Here is a 22,577-nt window from a genome sequence, read left to right on the forward strand (position 1 = left end):
GAGTGACACAAATGAGCTCCACTGCATATTGATGGTCTGTTGGGCTCACCACCGATCCTGTATTAGACTAAACGGTTATTGAAAATGGTTGGATATAAAATGGAGTTTGCCCTCAGTTCTTGTTCTTCTGTCTAATCAAAGATTCTGAGGTGTACGTAAAATCACTAAGGTTTGTCAATAACAACAGTAATGCTGTACGTATTGTATCACATATTATGTGTACAGCTTTTAGTGTACCTTCTCTATTCCAGTGAAAAGTAAAAGTTCATTATAACATGACTGTGAAAGATTGGCATGTAAATTAATAATTGGCAGAAATTCATAAAGTCATCTAATTTGCAATGGTCCTTTGGTCTTTAGCTGAAACCTAATGATAGAAAGATTTAAAGGTTAATGGGGTTTCTGCAAACACGGCTGAGATGGCTATTGGGATTTATACATTTTTTTCTTACTAGAAAAACAGAAAACAGAGTGAAAGTGCTAATCTAATGCCCCAAGTGTACTTTAGTCCTAGGAGGTCAATGTTTTGATGACATTTGGGCCAGTATTTTATGAAGGATGCAAACATGCTTCTTGACTGTCTGATGATTTGTGTTGTGTTTTTGCTTTGTTAACTGGGGTCAATGTCTAACACTCCCACACTGAAACACCAATTAGCTGAACATGTAATTTTTAGCATACAAAATGAAATACAGATCAGCTGTGTAGGGTATTTGCACAGCCCGGAGTCATTTAAATACACATTTTTCTTTAACAGGTGTTCAATTCCTCACATTTTTCAAGTTTTAAAATTTTACACTGCAGTACATAACTGTCAGTTGAAGAAATTCTGTAAAAAAAATAGTTAAATTCTGGTCTCCTAAGGATCGGAACATCACATCTACAGTATGTACAGTATCAGCTGCAAGGCACATACATTACAACATTGCCATAGAGTGCTCATTTCGTGGCTCTGCAGTTTTGTAGATTGTTAAATGTAACTCAGATTATAAACTCAGAATAAACCCTGTAGTCTGCATCTTCCTGACAGATCTCTGATATTAAAATAGGTGAGAGCCAACATCTATCATCCAGTTTTACTGTATGTTCACCTTGTCAATAATAAAAAGGGTTGCTTTTTTATCATTGATAAGACAGTGTCATCGAATCAATTAAACACGCATGAGGCACCCACAATAAAAATTAACATTCAGGAACTCATGTTTTGCATGTAGCATAGTGATTACTATTGCTGCCTTGCACCCGTGGGGCACTGGATTCCTCAGGTGTCAGACCTGGGCGCTATCTGTGTGTAGTTGGTACTGTATGTTCTCCACGTTTGCCTGCGTTTCCTCCCGGCGTTCTGGTTTCCTCCCACAGTCCAAAAACAGACTTATTTTTATAAGTATGTTTTTTAATTTTTTTAAAATACTTTATTGGCCATATACGTACAATTGCTTGTATTAGGAATTTTGTCTTTTCACATACCCCAACTTGCTCTCCATGAGAGAAGCTTGGGGTCAGAGCGCAGTGTCAGCCATTTATACGGCACCTCTGGAGCAGCTAGGGTTAAGGGTCTTGCTCAGGGGCCCAGCGGAGTAAGATTCCTCTGGCCACGGGATTTGAATTGGCAACCTTCCAGCCACAGGCGCAGATCCTTAGCCAGAGTGCCACGAAAAACATACTGGCAGGTTAATTGACTACTTGTGTGAGTTGATGTGTGTGTGTGTCTGCCCTGATTTGGAATGGCATCCAGCCCAGGATGTATCCTGCTTTACACCAATTGATGGATGGGGAGGCTCTGGCTCTGAATTGAAAGAAGCAGTTTGAAAATCGATGGATAGGTTATTTTTTACATGCCAGATAAATATGTCATATATAAAATGAAGCTGTTCTAAGCATTACTGAGGCAAGGTAGAAGACAAGTTAAACACAAGCTGGAGGTTAAGAAAACGAGGAGGAGGGCAGAAGAAACACAGAGAAAGAATAGTTATGCTGTTTTATCTGGTCAGATTGTAATCCGATCATGATTAATTACATTAATTATTAGTTTGCTAAAAAATGACATTGTATCCTGTAAACATTTTTTGCATTTTTAATGTGTCTGAATTGTAAGCAAGCATTTCATTACATATTATGTGCAGTACAGTATTTTACAATATTTTGCAGCTGTTTTATATGCATATAGGTATACAGTTCTTTGTACTAATGCTAAGAGGCTCATATCCTGTTTTTTCAGTAACACTCAGATTAAGACAGCTAACCAATACAGTAGAATTAGTCTTTATCTTCAGCATAGAAATACTTGTTTTGATTGAGTCATGCAGATGTGGACAGGAGACTGAATGGATGAGGACCTGTCCTTCTCTTAACAGCAACACATTGATTGTGTTTCTTCTGGTTTCATAAATGAGACCAACACACGTTTCAGTCGAATGGCAGCCAATACAGAGCCAGTGGCACATGACAGCTATTACTGCCTGTTATTTTCCAGATCTTGACTGACAATTTATCCCAGAGCTGTATTGAGTTACCACTGTTCTTTTGCTTCCATTCATTGGATAAATAGAAGGTTTGAAACGAAAACAGATTGAATGTCATTGGGGGTAAATCATATTGTCTTCTCTTTTAGTGTCTTGTAGTGAACTTTTGTAATTGGGGGTATTTATGATGCTAGCTAGCAGATCAGTGTGCCAACTTCAGTTTGCAGCACATACAGTATGTATGTGAATTTGAATTTCACACTCAAAGAACTACTGAAGTACATTTTATACACAGAAGTATAAATAAAAACAAAACAAATTTTGATTTAATGTATCTAAATTTCAAGTTGTTAGGCTACAAAATGTTGTTACTTTGGAGGATGTTTAGACATTTTATAAGCACTTAACATGTGTCATCATGATGAGACATTTGTCAAAATCAGTTAAATTGAGCCCTTTTGTTTTCGATATTTCATATACATTTAGTTACGTAAACTGGCTCTAACATTTAAAAAAACTCAGGATATATGTAATTACGAGATTTGAGACATTTGATCATACTCTCTGATTTTCAGCTCGAAATTTCAACAAGTCAATTTAGCAACTATAATGAACTGGGTGTACCTATTAAATAAGGAACCAGTTATCCAGCTGGTGAATAACATATATACTAATCCATTAACACTAACACCCGGGCTTATCCAGAGTAACAGGGGGAGCTGGAGCCTATTCTGACGAGCAATAGGCACAAAGTGGGATACAACCTGGACAGGATGCCAGTCCATTGCAGAGCACACACAAACACAAACATGCACACAATCACAACAGAGTCAATTCTCTGAGAATCCAATTAACCTTCTAGTATGTCTTTGGACTATGAGAGAAACCAATGTGAACACATGAAGAACAGACAAACTCTACACAGGTAGTTCCCTGGAATTAAACCCAAGACCCCAGCATTTTAAGGCAACAAGGCTATCCCCTGCACCACTGTGCCATCCTCATATAGCTAATAATAATAATTGTGTTCTTTCTGCTGTTCATAAGTCATAGCCTGCTGTTCATAGCCTAAAAGGAACGTTGACACAGACAGCTTAAAAGAACTATGTAGGTAAATGATATAAATTTATACAATGCTGGAAGGTAGTGACAGACTCAGGTCAGAGGAGTTCATTTAGGACGGAAGCTTGGAAACACTTCTTTACATACATGCTTGTGGTCAGGATTACATCAGATATCTCTCATTTATTTGACGGACAACCAAATAGGATGGGTTTCAGATTGAAAATCACATTTTGCAGGCTTTTTTTTGCATATCCTCTGTATTTCAAAGATTGTACAACATTAGTTTAACGAGTTGCAGTTTTCAAAATCAACAAATAAAGACCAGCAAATCAGCAAAATAAACACATTCTATTTTCATTTTTCTCATAACTTATCACAAGTTGTAAATGGCAATCTATAGTATTTTCCAAAAAAGTACAACATCAGTTATCCATTGTATATAAAATTGAAAACTATTGAATGATGGTGCCTGTCTTATACAGATTATATTAAAAGCAATAATATTCATAATGGGCAGATTCCTAAGGAACACATTTGCCATTTCTCTTAGGAAATCATTCTGCTTTCCTGTTAATTAATATTTATGCTTATATGTCAATGTGTTCGTCAAATATGAAATTTTACCATTGTTTCTTTTATAAGGATTTTAAAATCTGATTTTCAGCATGTTTTATTTTCTGTATACATCTAATGAGTGCAATAATTAGAAAATGAATCTCAAAACCATAATTGAAACCTTTCCTGCTTTTTTCCTCACAATTTGTTTTATTTGGTACAATGGATATATTGGAAGATTGGATAGATATTTTTTTTTACCCAATATTTTCTTATGCACCAAACCCAGTCTCTGGGACTCTCAGGCTCTAAAACAGTTTTACTGTGTGTATGTTTTCTGCTTTTAAAGAATTATAGTTTCAACCATACATGGTAGTTTAAAATACAGTATATTTTACATGTACTGTATATATTGTAATATTTTAGATTGGTGGAATTCTCCATGGGCAGCAGTAGTGCAGTTGTTAGCATTGCTACTGTATCTTGAAGCACTGGGGCCCTGGGTTCAACTTCAGACCTGGGGTGCTATCTGTGCGGAGTTTGTATGTTCTCCCTGTGTTCCACCGGGTGCTCTGATCCTCACACAGTAGTAGGTTAATTGGCTTCTGGGAGAACTGGTTCTGGTTTGAGTGTGTGTTTGTGTCTGTATGTGCCCTGTGATCCAGGGTGCATACTGCCTTATGCTCTTTGCTTGTCAGGATGGGCTCCAGCTCCTTCGCGACCCTGTATTCATTAGAAATATTACATTTATTCTAATTTGCAAATTTGTGTATAGGAGTAAATATATTATATACTGTATTGATTTTTCAGAATTGTTATGAAATGGTTACAATGATCCTGGCATTGTAACCAGGCTACCAGATTAGCTTTCATACTTTACCAGCTCGGAGGACTCAATGTTATGTAGCACCGAAAAGACAACAAAATATATATCCAACTATGTCCTTCTTAATTTCATAGCCTGATGTCTAAGAATCGGCAGTCTGAAATTCGTCTGAAATGTGAAAATCTGAAATTTTAAGAGGCCCAAAATGTTGAAGGGTAGTTAATACCTGTCATACATTATCCTTACAATTGGCTGTCAGTTCAAAGGCATCAGTGTAATAGACACTTTTTTTAGCCCAGCATTGGAAGACTCATTTGGCTTTTCCAGTGCTTTCTTAGGAAGATCAAACAGTTTTGTGAGCCTGGTCACTCTGGGGGCTGAAAGGTTTGCACAAAACTCGCTGTTCTAAGGCCTAATGAACCAGGTAATGGAATTTTCATGTATAATTCAGGTTGTCCCAAGTATCCAGTAACAGTGTTAGCTTTCAAGACCTGTCTCACGTTATTATTTGATAACCTGATACCCACTACAGAGATGGAAATTTGGCTGTGATTCTTTCCCTTGTACTTATATGCACTTTTCATAGCTTTCATACTGTACTAATTGAAAAAAATAACACTATCATGAGACATTTGTTTTAGATAAGTGTTAGTATAAAAACATGAAGGTAGTTTAAAAAGAAATCCATTCAATGGTAATGTAGCCTTACCGAAATCATTATGCTACTATTAAATGTGTTGTTTTTTTAATTGTTTTGTTAATAAGAACTTCAATTACCTTATTTTTTGCATTGAAATCAACATCTAGTAAGCAAATAATGTCTTATAACGTCAGAAACTGAGATGGTAAAGAGCTGCTGAAGAGTTGGTGAAGAGTTTTGTTGAAACCCAAAATGTCGTTTAAAAATAAAGCTGTCCAGCAGTGGTATTGAAGCAGATTCACTGGTTTCCTTCCCAGGCTGCATACATTCCTCAAACGAATAAGCTTCTAGCAATGGAACAAGCACTATACAGTAGGTTGAATGGCTCTAAGTTGAAGTATTGCTTATGTTTCGGTTGTCTCAAGGCTGTATTTAACAGTTGCTGAATGAGGATGTGAGATAAGCGTTGCAGTGATGAGAAGCTTGTCATATGCAAATTACAAAATCCTCAAACATGCTCAGATTAAATCCTCAGACACTAATTTTCAAAAAATTATAAATGTTTTTTTTCAATTTCTTTTAAAACGGTTTATTAGACTGAAATTGTCCATTTCACAATTCTCAGTAATGCGAAAGGATGGTGTTCTGACCCTGCATTAAGAGTAAACCTTTATTCTTGCTGTGATGCTCTTAGAATTTTGAAAACATTTTTTTTTGCTGTGATTATACATGAATCCTGCTTTTATTTTCTTGCAGGAAGAATCTCCCTGGTACGCAAACCTTCTGGTAAAGCTAAAAAAAAGCCTTAGTACTAGCAAGGTGAACTGCAATGTAAAAATAAAACATTTTTGGTTTTAAACGCTGTTACTATTAATTTAATTTATTTCTAGATTTTTGTTTTATTCTAGGTATTGCTGTTGTGTTCAATGGTGCATCATTGTCTATATTCTTTGATGCTATGTTCCCCTGTATCTTTGTGTGTGGCAAATCAGAGGAAAGTTATTGAGTCACTGTGTTGATTCACCTGTTGTCTGTGCTCCCCAGGCTGGAAGTGATGGGGAGAGTATTGGAAACTGTCCATTCTCTCAGCGACTCTTCATGATCCTCTGGCTCAAAGGAGTTGTCTTTAATGTCACCACAGTTGACCTGAAAAGGTAAATCACTGCTTTGCCTGTGTGTCCAGTTCAGGCCTGCATTCCAATCAGGTTAACTGTACTGCCGTGTTAATGTCATCTTAGTTCTGAGTGAAGACTTTATCAATGGTGAAATAAAAGGATCATCCATTATATTAACAAGACAGTGTTGTTAGAGTGTTATGCTTTATCAAATCCAGTATTTTTTAATTGCTTAATCAGAGGCTAGTTTTCAATGCAGTGCTTTTAGTGAGATTATGGCATAAAATGTGCTTTTATCAAAATACTGTATGTGAGATGTTAAATTACGAATTTATTAACTTGGGCAATGAAGTACAGTAAAAGTTTATTAATGTTGTTTAAAGAGTTTGTTTTTACTTTTGAGGCATTCACTATGAAATATACTTTTATAATTACCACCATGATAAATATTAACAACAGTGATAACTGTAGTTGAAGCCTTAAAACCTCTAGTTAAAATAGTTGTAATATATCCCCATCCGTAAGTAAAATACATGTTTTTCATTAAAACTTACATAGTAGCTATTGCTACTGCTTGACTGTGTTGTTAAGAAATTTACCCACAGTTTTGGTTTAGTTTTCTTTAATAAAAGCATGTTCAGTGCTATTGGAGCTTAATTATGCTAATATAGTGTTTCACAAAACTATAGCCAATTAGTTCATGCATGTGTTCAGTTACTCATAGTAATATAGTATTTTATTCCTGGGTAGAGACGCTTTTGACTTTCTCATTCTTTTCCTAAAACGTGTGTTCTTCTTGTGAATCCAAGACCATGTTCATTTACTGAGTAAAGCTGGTCTTACTGTCACCTTGCTTGAACTGTGTAATTCTTCTATCATAGCTGGTATTTTCATGAATAGGTGTTATCGTCTAAAAACACAAAACAAATGACAAAAAGTAATTTCACAAAGATTTTATACACACATTTCCACTGACACTGATTTTCATACATTTTTTATGTATGTGTTGGTCTGATTTTGTCCAGCTGGTACAACATTTCTATTCTCTGACCCTTTTACAGTACTATCAGGATAAACTGTCACTACCTTCATTGTACACGGTGACACATTAACTAATTTTTAACATGGTCAGGTTAAAAAATTTCCTTGTACTGTGCCTGTCTCTCTTCACAGGAAACCTGCAGACCTGCATAACCTGGCTCCAGGAACACACCCCCCTTTTCTGACCTTCAATGGTGAAGTTAAGACTGATGTGAACAAAATAGAAGAGTTCCTGGAGGAGGTCTTAGCTCCACCAAAGTATGTTAAAAAGCTCCCTACAACACTTTGAGCCTTGGCACTAGAACATTATTTTTTTTACATTTGCTTGTTTGAGACATATGCATGCATAAACTTGGCAGTCTTTATAAAATGTACTGCTTGAGACATATGCGAATTTAAGCTTGCATTGTCTTGTAGAACAGCAGGTCAGTTTTGAAGTGATCAGGTTTAATTCAGTGGTCTCTGACCATGGTGCTGAAGAACACTGTTCCGGCATGTTTTTTTATTATTCTTCCTTCATGTTTATTTTTACTACTTAAGTCAATCATAGGCCTAATGTTGTAAGAGGTCAGAAGCCCTGGGTTTAATTTAACATTTGGAATTTATTATTTTGTGTAGGAGTGGCCAACCGTCACATTTCTGATGCATTCATTTGCCATTTGTTATAGCCAGACCAGAGATAAAGATGTAAATTTCAGCTGCAGGGTCACTTAAGTAATTAAGAGTAAATAATTCAGTAATTAGAGCCCTGGCTCATACAATGGTGTGGATAAGCAGAGCCGTGGTGGCTTACTACTGACATAGTGAGAAGAGTAACCTTCACCAGTGGTCTTATTAGAACACTACTAATGAAACCTCTAACCCCCTCCCTCTTCTCCATACTGGTGTGAGATCATATCAGTGAGCTAAGAAGATTAGTAAATAGCTATTCCAGATTGGCAGCAAAAATTTTTTAAAAACAGAACCAACATCATAAATTAAACTGTGAGAACTCTTATGTTCTCTATGTCTATGTATTTGTATTGTTTATACATTTCCTAGTTATACCATATCACAGCATTGTTATCTTAATGAGGCTACACTGCTATTGGACCTACTAGAAAGGAAGGGGGTGAGTGTGGTGGCTCTGTGGCTAAGGACCCGCACCTGTGGCTGAAAGGTTGCCGGTTCATATCCCATGGTCAGCAGAGGAATCCTACTCCTTTGGGCCCCTGAGCATGGCCCTTAAACCCAACTGCTCCAGGGGCGCTGTATAAATGGCTGACCCTGTGCTCTGACCCCAAGCTTCTCTGTCTGTCTGTCTGTGTGTGTCTAATGGAGACCAAGTTGGGGTATGCAAAAAGATAAATTCCTAATACAAGAAATTGTATGGCCAATAAAATAATCTTAATCTACAAAGGAAGTGATGTAATTAAGAGGTAAATAAAGAAAGGATGCTACTGTTACTCTTAACATCCAACACTGTGTGTGCCTTACATTACTACATGTATAAACATTTAGTGGTAACGTACAACAATGTGCATTGTGGCTTTGTTCTGCAGATATCCCAAACTGGCTGCTAGACAGAGGGAGTCAAACACAGCTGGGAATGATATTTTTGCCAAATTCTCAGCATACATCAAGAACACAAAGCCAGAGGCCAATGAAGGTGGGTTTCTGTGTTATCATCAGCTCCGAAGAATATTTTCTGACTATATACTATGTAAATCAATGTGCTGTGATATAGTCACTGTATAAGTTTGTATATACCAAGGTTCTTAAATAGAACTTTAGGGTCATCCATCCATCTATTTTCTAACCACACACTCACACCAGAGGAAGGTTTCTCAGAAGCCAATGAACCTACCAGTGTGGGAGAAAATCCAAGCACTCAGAGGAAACCACTGGGAAAAGACCGGTAAAACATATGAGCTCCCTCCTGGATTTGGGCCCAGGGCCCCAGCACTGCAAGGCAGCAATACTACTGCCCTGCTGTGCTGTCCACTTTATGTTTTTATGTAGTAAATCTGGTATGCCTTATTCCATAAAAAACTTATTAAAAAAACAGAAATGTTAAAAGATTCTTTTTCAGTCACATTCAGAATTATGAATTCTACAGAATCATATTTTGTTTAGTGAAAGTGAAACTCTCAATATAGAATTCATTTGTAAGTAAACCTGTCTTGTTCATTTGGTTACTAGTAGATTATTTATCCTAGGGTCTCATCTAGTGGTCTCCAGTAGACTGATTTGACTGGAATCAGGAAACACTCCTTTACTTAAGGAATTGTAGGGGTCTGGAATATACTGCCCAGACGCCATGTTGAAGCAAATTCACTGGATTCCACTGAGTTGAGTTTGTCAATACTTTATGGGATTTTAAATACATGTGTAAAGTCTTCTCATTATATTCTGTTTTAAATGTTCTAAAATAAAAAGCTAATAAAATAAAAAATGTAGCTCCTTCAAACTGTCTTAAAGGCAGTCAGGAATTAACCTTGTTTGCACTCTTTTGATCTCATTTTCTGAAACACTGAAACAATATGCTGTTCTTAACAACAATTCTCAAGTAAAAAGGACTAGAGAGTCCTGAATTTTCATCACTTACAGTATTAGGCTAATTAAAAACGACCACATTATCTTTACTTTGCTGCCCTCTAGTGTTCACAGACTTAATTACAGGAGAGGATCATTTGTTAAAAAGAATTGTACAAATGTTTTTCAACTGAATGTTTGTGGGCTCACCTTCTTAATCTAAATTAATTGTAAATCTGACTCACACCTTTATAAACATGAAATATGCAATGTTTGTTAACAGAAAAGTTTTCAATGAATTTAATTGCTAGAGATTTCTAACAAAATCAAAACATGAAACAAGGCCTCTTTGTGCATCTTTTACTTTCATATTGTTACTTAAATGCAGAAATTTCCAGAAAAGTATCAGATCATTTCAGAAGAGTTTGAAAGTGTTTCTACTAATGAATACATAAACAGAATGCTTGACAAGGGAATTGACAACAGCGCTAGTGGGATGGTATGCGGACATCTTCCATGTAGGTCTGGAAAAGGGTCTGAACAAGGCTCTGAAGAAGCTGGACAATTATTTGAACACCCCTCTCCCCGACGAGATTGATGCCAACAGCACAGAGGACGAGAAGACTTCAAATCGCAAGTTTCTGGACGGAGACGATTTGACACTCGCTGACTGCAACCTCCTGCCAAAACTCCATATATTGAAGGTTTGGCGCTTCCAAATAAGTTGTTTGCAGGTTTTGAGTTCTGGTGCTTCCAAATCAATTGTTTGCACAGTTGCGCCAGTGAAGTTAGACAGAGTTAACATTCTATCACTTGGTACTACGGGAATAAGGAAAAATGAAGCATTCTAATTCCCTACATCTTGCTACACCTCCTTGGCAACTCTGGCCCCAGTCAGCTTGAACATGCAATAACTAGATGCCAGTGTTCAAGGTGCATTCTGAACAAGCAGTTTCACTGATTGAGCTTCTGAGCCGCTTATGGACAGTTTTCAGATCTCAACCACACATAATAAGGCAAAAGCAACACTAAGGATGTCTTGCTTTTGAAGAACATTCTTAGAGAAAGGGACAAACTTTCTCTAACTTTCTCTAAGAAGAATGGCTTGACATTCTTCTTGATTTTCTAGTTGTTCATCTTAAATGTAAGGCTCTACTGTTCAGTTTAGTCTCACAAAAACAGTACATTAATTCACCACGTCACACGAAGGTGACCAAGATCTTTTATCTGTGTGTCAAACACTAAAGCTAATAAAGAAATCAGTGAGGTCTTGAAAATGAAAGTTTCTTAACTAACCCTTTTAAACATGCTCTTCTCTTACTCTCAAAATGATCTGTTCTGTGTAGGTGTTTCACTCAATTGATGTACAGAACTTTATGAAGTAATGCCTGCTTCCAGCTTCCCGGCTCATGTGCCTTTTCTTTCACAGATCGTTGCAAAAAAATACCGGAACTACGAAATCCAAACGGAAATGACAGGAGTGTGGCGGTACCTGAAGAACGCTTATGACCGTGATGAGTTCACAAACACCTGTGCGGCAGACAAAGAAATAGAGCTAGCTTACTTGGATGTGGCAAAGAGGCTTTCAAAATAAGGCTTAAGAACAAAACCATTCAAGTGGTACTCATAGGACATAAATCCCTGCAATCTGGCTGCTGTTGCCCTTTTCTTTCAAGTGGCATCACCATTTATCAGTATCATTATCTGTATTGGCTGGGACAAACCTTATGCCACTAGCGCCTCTGTCGTCAAAGATATTTCTTTTCCAGGAAGTTTCATGTCAGTCGTCCTTCTTTTCACAGATGTGCAATATTTGCTGACCTGAATGTAAAGCTTTAGTGCTTCTTTTGAGAATTTCATTTGATTGAAAATATCACACAGTCGCATGACAAGCTAGCCACTCAAGCAATAGCTCGGATTGGGTGCCACAATTAATAAATTATTATTTTTTAAAAAAAATCCAAGTTTTGCTCCTTCATGTGGCTTGTAAGGTTCAGTATAATAATCAACTTAAAAAAAACGTATATCTGCATGTAGTCACAAACTCAGACACGTTCAGACAGAGTATACTTTTTCTTAGAACTGTCCATTCTTGTTCAGGTATAGTACTTCTAAATACTAAAAATATTATTAGTTACTTACAAAGATGTACTAATGATTTAAAATCCTGAGCAATCCTTTACCTTTGTCATTTGGCCATTTGGTGTGTAGTCCCTTTGACCATAATTGCCTGAAAATATTATTTAAACAGTCATGTCTAGCAAATTACATATTTTTTTAAATATACTGTACAGTAAACATTTAGAGTTCGTAATTTTTTCCTCTTAAATCTGTTGTTATTTACATTTAACCACTGAAAACTTAAACCCTAACTGTCTTTGTACTCAGGGTAAACATTTGTTCTTATATAAATAGATAAAGAAATTACATTTGTTAGGAGTGTGAAAGTCCAAATTGATATAAGCTTCAATAATTAAAATATTAACATAGTATGCAAGTATATTAGTGTACTGATTGTCACTTGTGCAAAGTATTGTGTCCTAGAATATAGTTCTGAATATAGTGGCTTATGCAATTTCACTGACATGACTCATTAGCAATGCATAACTCTCAAGATAGGAGCGCTTGAATTCTAGAATCTAGAATTCTTATGTCTAAACATACAAGTGAAGTGAATATGGATCTTTTAAATTCCAGTGTAGAGGCATTACACCTGGTCACCTGGACACTAATGTAGAACCTATGCTCAAAGTATTACACATGTTGGTAGGTCTATATGTGAAAGCTGTAACCAAATCATATTTGGATGGTGCAGCTTCATTTTACACAAATTATAGTTACTACAGTATTTAAGATTACTAAAAATCTGGAGGCCAGGACAATCAGCATCCAGACAATTGTTTAACAGCTTTGCTGCAATAATGCTGATGCTGTTTGTGAAACAATGTAAGTCCAGTCTGAGCTTTGTCATGTTAGTTTTCTGTGCTCAATTTAGGGATTTTATTACAATCTACAGCATTTTTTCCAAACGCTATTCTATGAGTCTAGCTATGACCACTAAAATACAACACCTGGATATTTTGTACTTACAGCAGATGAAAATATTATTGCCTACATTGTTAGTGTTTAGCTGGTGGTATACCAAACACATTTCATTTATTAGAACCAGTGCTTGAAATGACCTATGTTTTGTTTCACTTTCTGCCTCTGCTGCAGTCAAGATTTTCTTTCTGAGGCCTGACCACCTGTGTGTTTTGTTGATAGTCTGGGGACTCACAGGTCAAGACAGCAAAAGAGCAAATTCACCAATAAAAAAATGTATCTTTACCGTTCAATTGTGTTACTTAGGTTATGTAAACAAAATTGGGAAATTCTCATGTTTTTAAATTGCTTGTTAAAAGTTAGGTTTCAGGAGGCAAGAATAAGCTTAGTGCAAGACAGCAAAAGTGATGAATTGCACACATCTGTAATGATATGCACCGTCTAAAATTGTCAATGTAAATGTTAAGGTAAAATGGCAAAACCATTCATACTGTACATAAGGTTTAGTAGTGGAGCAGACATGTCTGTCTCAATTCAGAAACAATTATTTGAATTATTTTTAAAAATGGGGAAGGAGGAATATGCAGGAGTTAAACTGACATCCCTCTACTTGATGGTGACTTTTTCTTTTTGATTAAAAGTGTCATGCAATCAGAATTTGTCTTAAATTCTGGCAAGCTCCAGCGCATTAGGTTTAAAGGTGTAAGTCACTGGCTGAAAATCATGGCAATCTGCACAAATTATGCCAGTAACGACTCAGGTTAAGTAACTGAGAATGTGGTTAGAATGAAAATCTGGAACGGAGACACCCAATGTACATATAGCAGAACAAAACTTTAGTGACAGATGCAAACACTGTTTATCTAATATCATATGGTCTTGATATTTTTTCGTTAATGTCTTTTATGTGCTTGGTTTTCTCAAGGTTTGTCCCAGACCAGGATTTTTTCTTGCATATATTATTTTGAGCAAACGGAAAGTTGATAGTAACTTTGTCAATGGTCATGAAGTCAGTTCTTAGGGAATTCTCTGCTGTGAACCTCTTGGTCACTGAAGATATAGATATATTGAAAATAATCGTTTTCAACAAGCTGCGCTAACAAACATGCAGTCCCATTGAAACTGCGCCAGACATTTTACAGAAATACTGAGGAAGTATTGCTTGGTGGAATAAACAAACTGTAGATATAGTATACACATCATTTATGTGTACACACAGTATTAGGAACAGTGCTTACATCATACATTATGTAATGTTTTGTATTTAGCCAATTATAAATTAATTAAAATTGATCTCTTAATGAAAAACTAAATGCAAATATGATAGTGTAGTGATTTTTTTCCAATGGTCTTTACCTTTTCTTCTATTCAATTTATTGGATTTTAAAAGTAAAAACATTTTCCAGTCTAAATATTTATTATACTTTATAAACCTTTTGGTCAACAATTTATTTTAATAAAAATCTATAACATAATTGTGTGCTGAGAATTTTGCACACTACTATAGTATAAATACTGTACTGTGCACTACATATATACATATCACATTTGTAAAATGACTAGAAATCATAGGAAAAGTAAATACTAATTAATATTGTGTGGTCCAAACTTAATAATGTTTTGTGGAAATGGTGTATGTTGAATTGGGCATAAAATGTAAACACATCAAGCTCTACTAGTAAAACTTTAAGCATGATTTCTCATGACGAGTGAAACAGCACCATCTACTGGCAGAAATATTTATCACTAATCCTCACAGTTGCTTCTCTGTGATGAGTTCATGTTCACGTTGTCCCTGTGTAAGGTAGTTTCTATACCCACCCTATGAATGGCTAAAGATTTGTAACGATGCTAACGTTTGAAAACACCTACAAAGTAGTATCAAGGTAAAAGCTGATGAATAACAGTAATTGTTTTTAAAAGTACTCCAATATAAGTTTTGTGAGATATAAAAATATAAATAAAATCACTTAACCAAAACTAAAATAAAAGTGTTATTTTGGTACTACAGTATATATTGTAGAACTGGTGTAAAGACAGACTAAAAACAGTGAAATTATAGAACTATATTACTGCAATAAATCCCTCATGTCTCCTTCCCCTGCTCTCCTTTATTGCTGGAACTGTCAAGATTCTCGTGTTTGTAGTGTCAAGTGTTTGGCATCAGATTCTGTTCATAGATAGATTAGTGTAACAGTTCTGTTGCAGCTGTAATTTGTTAGGAATTGTGACTTGAGCCTTCCTTTGTGCCAGGGTACATGATGTCCATAAGAATTTAAAATTCCAGCAATACATATGTTGATATATGAACCATCGAATCTTCTGAAACCATACAGCAGTAATTATTGTGCTAAAAAATGCTGTTCTACAGTAGGGGGTGCTTTTGATTTACTGTTCATAGATGGTTCAATTAAACTGTTGTGCTGATCCAGTTTCAGGTCACTACAACTAAGATACACTAAGGTTTCTGAAGACCGTCCTTCAGAATTCTGTCCTGAATTGTACACTCCCACCTAATTGATGGATATGTGAACAGAAATGGAAATGCAAACAATTCAGGGAAGCTGGAAATTGTCTTTCAGACTACACTGCTGCTGAAATAAAAGTGTCTATTTTCACTAAAAGGAATCGGTGTGCTCCTTTCTTTAACAAAATCTACATGGAAGTGCATTTAAAACTGGGAGCATGAGGCAGCTCTTTATCCAAAGGTTTGTAGGAGTATGGAACAAGCTGCCCATGAGGCTGAAGCTGATACTTTGCCTTCTTACAGGAAACGGCTGGATGAGATAATTGGATTAAAATTCTACTAGCTACCAACCAGACCATAAAGGACAAATAGTCTCCTCTTGTTTGTATTATTTCTTTGTTATGTTCTAAAATGTACGGATTGTATAATGATACACTTAATTTGTAATACGTTGGAGCTGAGGCAGTTTCTCCAGATGTACAGGGATATAACATGATCAAGCAAAACCAGTAGGATTAGAATGACTTGAAAGCTGATTCTCAGAAAACAGAGAATGTACTGTACACAAAGACATGCGTGCAGTTCCTCAGAGGTAAATATTACCTCTATACTAACTATGTTCCTAGATTTGTAAGCTAAGAGTAACCCAATGTGACTTGCAATATCGAGAGAGACATTGGTGCAACTTAATTTTGTCCTTGAGGGCAGCTTTGACCCAATCCAAAGTAAAGTTGGCAGGCTCGAAGCTGGAATTCCAGCACTGGCTCAAGGCTGGAATAAACTGTTTGCCAGTGTTGGGTCAGAGTTGGCCAAGTGAACTGAATTCCATTGGGCTAACATCTCTCCACGGCCTTGGGTAAATACTGAGCCAAGTATGTATGGTATCAGGAAAAAGGGAAAGTAATCTTAAAACAGCCTAGAGAAGTGGCTCTTATCCGTGGTTCTGGTTTCTTCTGGTTTTCATTTCACTTGGGCTCTTATTTACCTAATTGTAAACTCAACATTTTCTAGCTGTTTTAAGAGCTGGAAAAGGTCTAATTAAGCACTGTATTAGTTCTACCAAGTGTTCAGCAGGGAGCTCAGATGCTGCAAACAGAACGCATAGGGGTAACCCAAGACCAAGGCAGAGTCACGAACAGAATTAGATCGAATTCTAGTATTATGAAACATATGGCAAATGTGAAGAACATAATAGAGCTGAATGCCTTTAGCCTAGAAAAAGTTAGAATTTAATCAAGGCATTCATAATCCTATAGGGGACTGGCCCAAACAAACTGTGTTTATCTCAAAATGCAAGGGAAGATCATAAATGGAAATTAAGTTCTTGTACAGCAGATTAAGGGTTCAGTGTGGAAGGTAATTCTTGTACACATGGGATTGCTGTTTTAGGCACCAGTCTACCAGATTTCAGAAGATTAGTAGGGTGATGTCTTGTCAGTTATAACATGGCTACAGTTTACTTTAGTAGGCACTGTCTTTTAGAACTATAGGTGTGCAACTCCATTGCCTGAGGACACAAATTCAGCAGAATACTAGATCTTTTTAAATCCCAATTAAAGAAATACCATTGAAAAGTGTTAGACTGGGCCAAATAACCCACTGGTTAGCTCAATTAGATCAAGTGTAGTGATGGAAGGAAAACCCATACTGTAGGTGCTGCAGTCCTGAAGGACTGGAACTGTGCACCATTGGACTAGACTTTTCACTCTGTATATCTGTGTACAGTACATTGAACATCCCTCACCCGTATTTAAAACTTGAGGGATGCTAATTACAGTGCCCTGGCTAAATTTCAAAACAGGCTCCCTCAGTCTAACTTAAATTTCCCCTTCTAATTTAATTGACTAATTCATCCTTTTTTGATATTATGTGATGTGTGGTGAGATGTGGGCTCACAAACGGTTGGCAAGGGCTGTTCCATAGGTTCTGAATTTACTGAAGTGAGTCCCCTCTTGTAATGTGCCTTGGGATCCTTTGGAATGAAAAGAACTATACATATGAAATGTAATACAGACCAAGTGGCCTCATGTTGTATGTTACTGCTTAGGAAGCTATGATGGCACTACTTTAATCCAAGCCATTAGCAGGCCTGGATCAAATGAAAACTTTTATTCGCCAGCCAATTGTAAATTAAAAGCCCACTATCTGATGATGGGTTTCCTTTGTGCAGTTAGAAATCCACAAAAACAGCATCGAGTATAAGCCTTGAAATTTTTGACTGGCAGATAGTTTGGAGTTTAGATTTTATCTGTGTTAGAGATTCTATGTTGATAGTATCTGTAGAGCTATGAAGTATTTGAGAGGTATACGCAGTATGCTCGCCTTCTCTTTCTCTGAACTCTTGAAAATGAGAGAATTATTATCGGTAATAAAGTGAAAATGAACATATATAGAATTATTAAATATATATATACATTGAATATCAAGAGCTGATACAACTTAAGGCATCATTTGTCTTGACTACAATATTGTGATGTTTCATAACATGCTTATAATATTGTGAATCCTTATTACTTTCTCTCTTTATGTAATGTGTATTTGATACAGTGATTAATTATTTTCATTTCACATTTATTTCTTCTTATTTCTCTACACTTGGGTTATTCCAATCTTTACAAAAGGCATACATGTATTGTGATTGGGCTACCTTGTAAACCTTCTAGACAAGAAAAGTTTTGCATATTTCAAATTGTCTTTCTCCAGTTCCCCAGACCTTTTCAAATGGCTCTAATGTGCATAGTGCTGTGGTACTGCTGTTCACCAAAACCATGAAGAAGGTTTTATAAGCTGTTTAGAATAATCAATGGCAAAATCCTTAGAAACAAGTGTAAGTAATTATTTTAATTTAGTAGCTGCAAGACTGACTGCATCCACCCTGGTTGAGACCTGCTTTTCCCTTGCTGTCGACTGCTGCATTTGAAGTTAAAAACAAATCAGCTCTCAAAAATGAGGAATACAAATTTCGGTTTCATTAAAACTTGCATGAAATGGAAATCATATACCATTTGAGGACCACTGTATTCCTTTTTGCCAATTTCTAATACTTTTAATGGCATTATGGCTATTTTATATATAAAGGTATTACAAAAAATGGTATGCAAAGGAACAAGTAATAGGTTTATTCTATGCTGAGAAGAGAAGAAAGAAAACACGATGTTTCAGCTGTGGAACCTTCTTCGGGTGTAAAAATAGTATCAAACATTTTTTGCTCGGTTTTACAAAGTAATTGTAAACTTACTCAATATCCCGTGGAAAGAAACAGCTTTCTAGCTGTATAATACAGAAGAATGGGTGAATGTCTTCTTTAACAATAAAACTTTTTTAGCAGTGACAATTCTTCTGGCCTTGAAACACAAAGCCATCTCCCTGCTTACATCAGACCTTAGCTTCTAAAAAAAGTCACAGCCTTTGACATACAGTAATTTAACAGTGCCTACGTAACCAGAGATCAAAGCTATCCTTACTTTCTTTCTTGAAGAAGAAAAATCTATTTTGGGTCATTTGATCTCCTATTTGAACACTGCTTTTCTAGCATCTTGCTGAAACACTAAAGGATCTCTCTGTGTATGATTTATCCCTCGGTGACTTATAGTTATTGAATGATTTTGCTGCCAGAAATAACAGCTTAAAAAAATAATTTGAAACTGCTATTCTTTTCCACATGGGTATGTAAACACGGAACGTATGTGAAGTATGGACTTGTGCCTTGCCAACTTTTAATTAGTGTCAAAACATTACCACCCCCCGTCCTTGGATTCCACCTCTAAATCTTACTCCTTCAAAGCTGTGTAATATATAATGACGCATTAATGTCAAACATGTCTCATAACAGACTCTGACAATTTTCTAAACTACTCTTACAAAAAACAGTAAATCTGTGTGCATTCAGTCCAATCCATTGTGATGCAGACAGTAAATAAAAGCTGATTATCAGTCTTTGATCCTGTATCTCCCAGATTCCCCATCTTCCTGTTATAATAATAACAATAATAATAATAATAATAATAATAATAATTATTATTATTATTATTATTATTATTATTATTATTATTATTATTATTATTATTTATCACTGGGTATTTTAAGTAGCTTGTATAGAACATGATGTAAAGGCTACTAGCTAAGTTAACGAGCTGCTTAATGTCTGGTTTACTAGCTCTGCATCACCAAATGTACTGTGGAACTTAATGTGAAAGAACAGCAGGACAGGTCAGTTTCTTTCACTTTTACATTTTATGAAGTTTTGCCACTTAAATCTGGCACTTTTTTTCACTGTACATTTACATGCTACAAATACAAACCTTCTGCAACACTTATGTCAATATCAGGCACGATGTAGTGGACAAGTCTAAATTTACAGACACAGGTCTAACACCGTGTGTGCTTCATTAGGTATCGCAGTTATTTTGTCACAGTCTCGTTATCTCTTGGCTTTATGTTATTATGGCATGGATCTGTTCATATCACTTAGGGATACTACAGAACCATCCATCTATCCATTGACAGAAAGTTGTTTAGTCATTGCGATGGTCACAGTAACCCAGAGCTTATACTGGAAGGATCGGACACAAGATAGGACTACAGACTATTGGATGAGCAACAATTCCAAGGTGTAAGGAAACTGGAGCACCCAGAAAAAAACTGAGAACTTTCAGACAACATGCAAGCTTCACACACAAAGCACGTCAAACACTACTGTACTGCTTATTAGCATATTACAGAACCACATTCTCAATTTATCTTTTTGCAACCTTTGTCTTTGTAGGGTGGTGGTTGAGTACCGTTGAGTCGGTATTGACTCATGGTGACCCTATGGATAGTTCCCCCATCACTGTCCATAAAATGTTCATGGCAAGATACAGAAGTAGATTGCCAAGCCTTTCTATCTTTCGATAGTGCGAGTGTTGTTGCCATTGTCACAGATATGTGACCCTCTGCCACCAACAGAGCCCCATACTGCTGCTGCCCAGTTAGGGTTATAAGAGAACCTTGCACCCAATGTGGGACACGAGCCCACTACCCTGAGATTATGAGTCTCATGCTCTATTAACTGAGCTAGTCAGGGCATCTTTGTTGGGTAGAGAATCATAAAGTTGTAAATTATGACACTATACTGTATATATAGTACTGATATGCATACCAAATATGTACTGTATATACTGCTTCACCAAAATATTACCTCTACAACAGTGCATCTCCAGAGGCAATTACAGCTGCGACACATTATGGCATATTTCAGTAAAATATTAACATACAGTACTGTACAGTATGTCCATGAAGATACTGTATGACCACACTGTTGTCACAACTGTAGTTTGTCTCTATGATTCAGTGCCTTCTTTCACCCTGAATAGCCTATCTTGTTGTTTTTAATCCACTTGCCTGTGTAGCTCTACTCACAAATGGTATAAGCCAGGTCTGCTTTTGCCTGCAATAATGCACCAGAGGCAAGTGCATGGACAATTGTGACTCTTTGTCTGTATTGTGACTGCATTCCTTCGCATAAAACATCACATTGAGGAAAAGGTCTGGTCTGCCAGTGCTTTAGAGTATTCAGGAATAACTTTATGTTCCCCACTTTATGTTTTAAAATGAGTAATTCCAAAGGACAAATGAGGGTTCAATAACTTATAATAAAGAGATAGAAGAGATACCATTGTCAAATAAATACAGTTAAAGATAAATATTTATTGATCTAATAATAAGTCAATCACTTTGCTGTAAATGAAACTAAATATTTATATAAATGTGATTTGTCTTGGAAGTTATAAAAAGAGCTTGGTACATGAACCAGCTGTTTTAGATATTTAAAATGAAATTAATGAAGAAAACCCAATGTCAACATAAGTGACCTTTTCAATTACCCTCAAATAAAATACAGGTGTAGCTCACATGTTTAAATAAATAGTCTACCTAACATAAGTGCCCGTAATAATGGCTGTCATAGAAGTATTTCTCAGCAGCTGTTTTGTATTTGACAAAGAAACCCATGTTAAAACACATAACACACTGTCCAGCAGTCCTTTTTATTTCCCTACGGTGTCTGGCCTGTGGATAAAAAAAAAAATATTTCAAGAAACTCATGTTCGTGTTCATCTATGATTCATACCAGGGGAGGACTAATATACAGAAAAAAAATGTTCATCATACTTTGTGAGAAATGAAGAAACTGAATAACCAAGGTCAAAGAGCAAATAGGGAGTTAGTGAAATGTACCATATCAGGCAACACATCAGGATCTATGTGGTTATTAACATGGATTGTGATCTGTCCATTTATTTCTCAATGAAAGTCTAAACAAGTAAACTAAACAACATCACCCATCACTTAAAAACTGGAATTTGGATTGCACTGCACTGTTTTCTGGAGGTTTTTTTTGGCAGTTCTGTTTCATTTACATTTGTGGGTTAATTCAATACCTTAAAGAGGATAAGAAAAGATCAATGATTAAAAAGAAGTATATAGCAAAATAAAACCGCTATGATGCTCAGGAAAATAACAATGCAAATTTAAGAATTCTCCAGTCAGATCTGATTATACAGAAAACACACCTGCAGCCAAAAATGCCAAGCAGCTAGATTTCAAAGTACTGTATATGCATTTCAATGCTTTTTTTCTCACATTTGAAGCGTAGGCAAAAGTTGGCTCCTTCTTCATCCATGCAATCTGCGTCTACAAGAAAAAAATCACACACCACTCTGAATTTAATTAAAGTATTATTTATTTAGGACATTACAAATAAGAGAAAGTGGCAATCCAGCTTGTCAAAGCATATTGGTGAACCACAACATGTTAATGACCACTCAGGAGTGCAATCAAAAGAGCAGTTGTGGTTGTTTTCGTTTCTCCA

General features: G+C 36.1%; 1 protein-coding gene across 2 annotated transcripts in view; it reads left to right on the plus strand.

Moving 5' to 3' along the window:
* The window catches only part of LOC148674650 (chloride intracellular channel protein 5-like), a 45,379-nt gene extending 29,495 nt beyond the window's left edge, over window positions 1-15,884 (plus strand). For both annotated transcript variants that reach the window (XM_088624966.1, XM_088624967.1), the window contains exons 2-6: window positions 6,593-6,702; window positions 7,837-7,962; window positions 9,246-9,352; window positions 10,741-10,922; window positions 11,648-15,884. In XM_088624966.1, the coding sequence (XP_088481092.1) occupies window positions 6,593-6,702; window positions 7,837-7,962; window positions 9,246-9,352; window positions 10,741-10,922; window positions 11,648-11,812 (690 nt within the window). In that variant the 3' untranslated portion in view covers window positions 11,813-15,884. The remainder of the gene's footprint in view (window positions 1-6,592; window positions 6,703-7,836; window positions 7,963-9,245; window positions 9,353-10,740; window positions 10,923-11,647) is intronic.
* Window positions 15,885-22,577: the final 6,693 nt, after the last annotated feature.

The sequence above is a fragment of the Lepisosteus platostomus genome, chromosome 3, assembly GCF_059453375.1.
Source record: "Lepisosteus platostomus isolate fLepPlt1 chromosome 3, fLepPlt1.hap1, whole genome shotgun sequence".
Taxonomy (NCBI): Eukaryota; Metazoa; Chordata; class Actinopteri; order Semionotiformes; family Lepisosteidae; genus Lepisosteus; species Lepisosteus platostomus.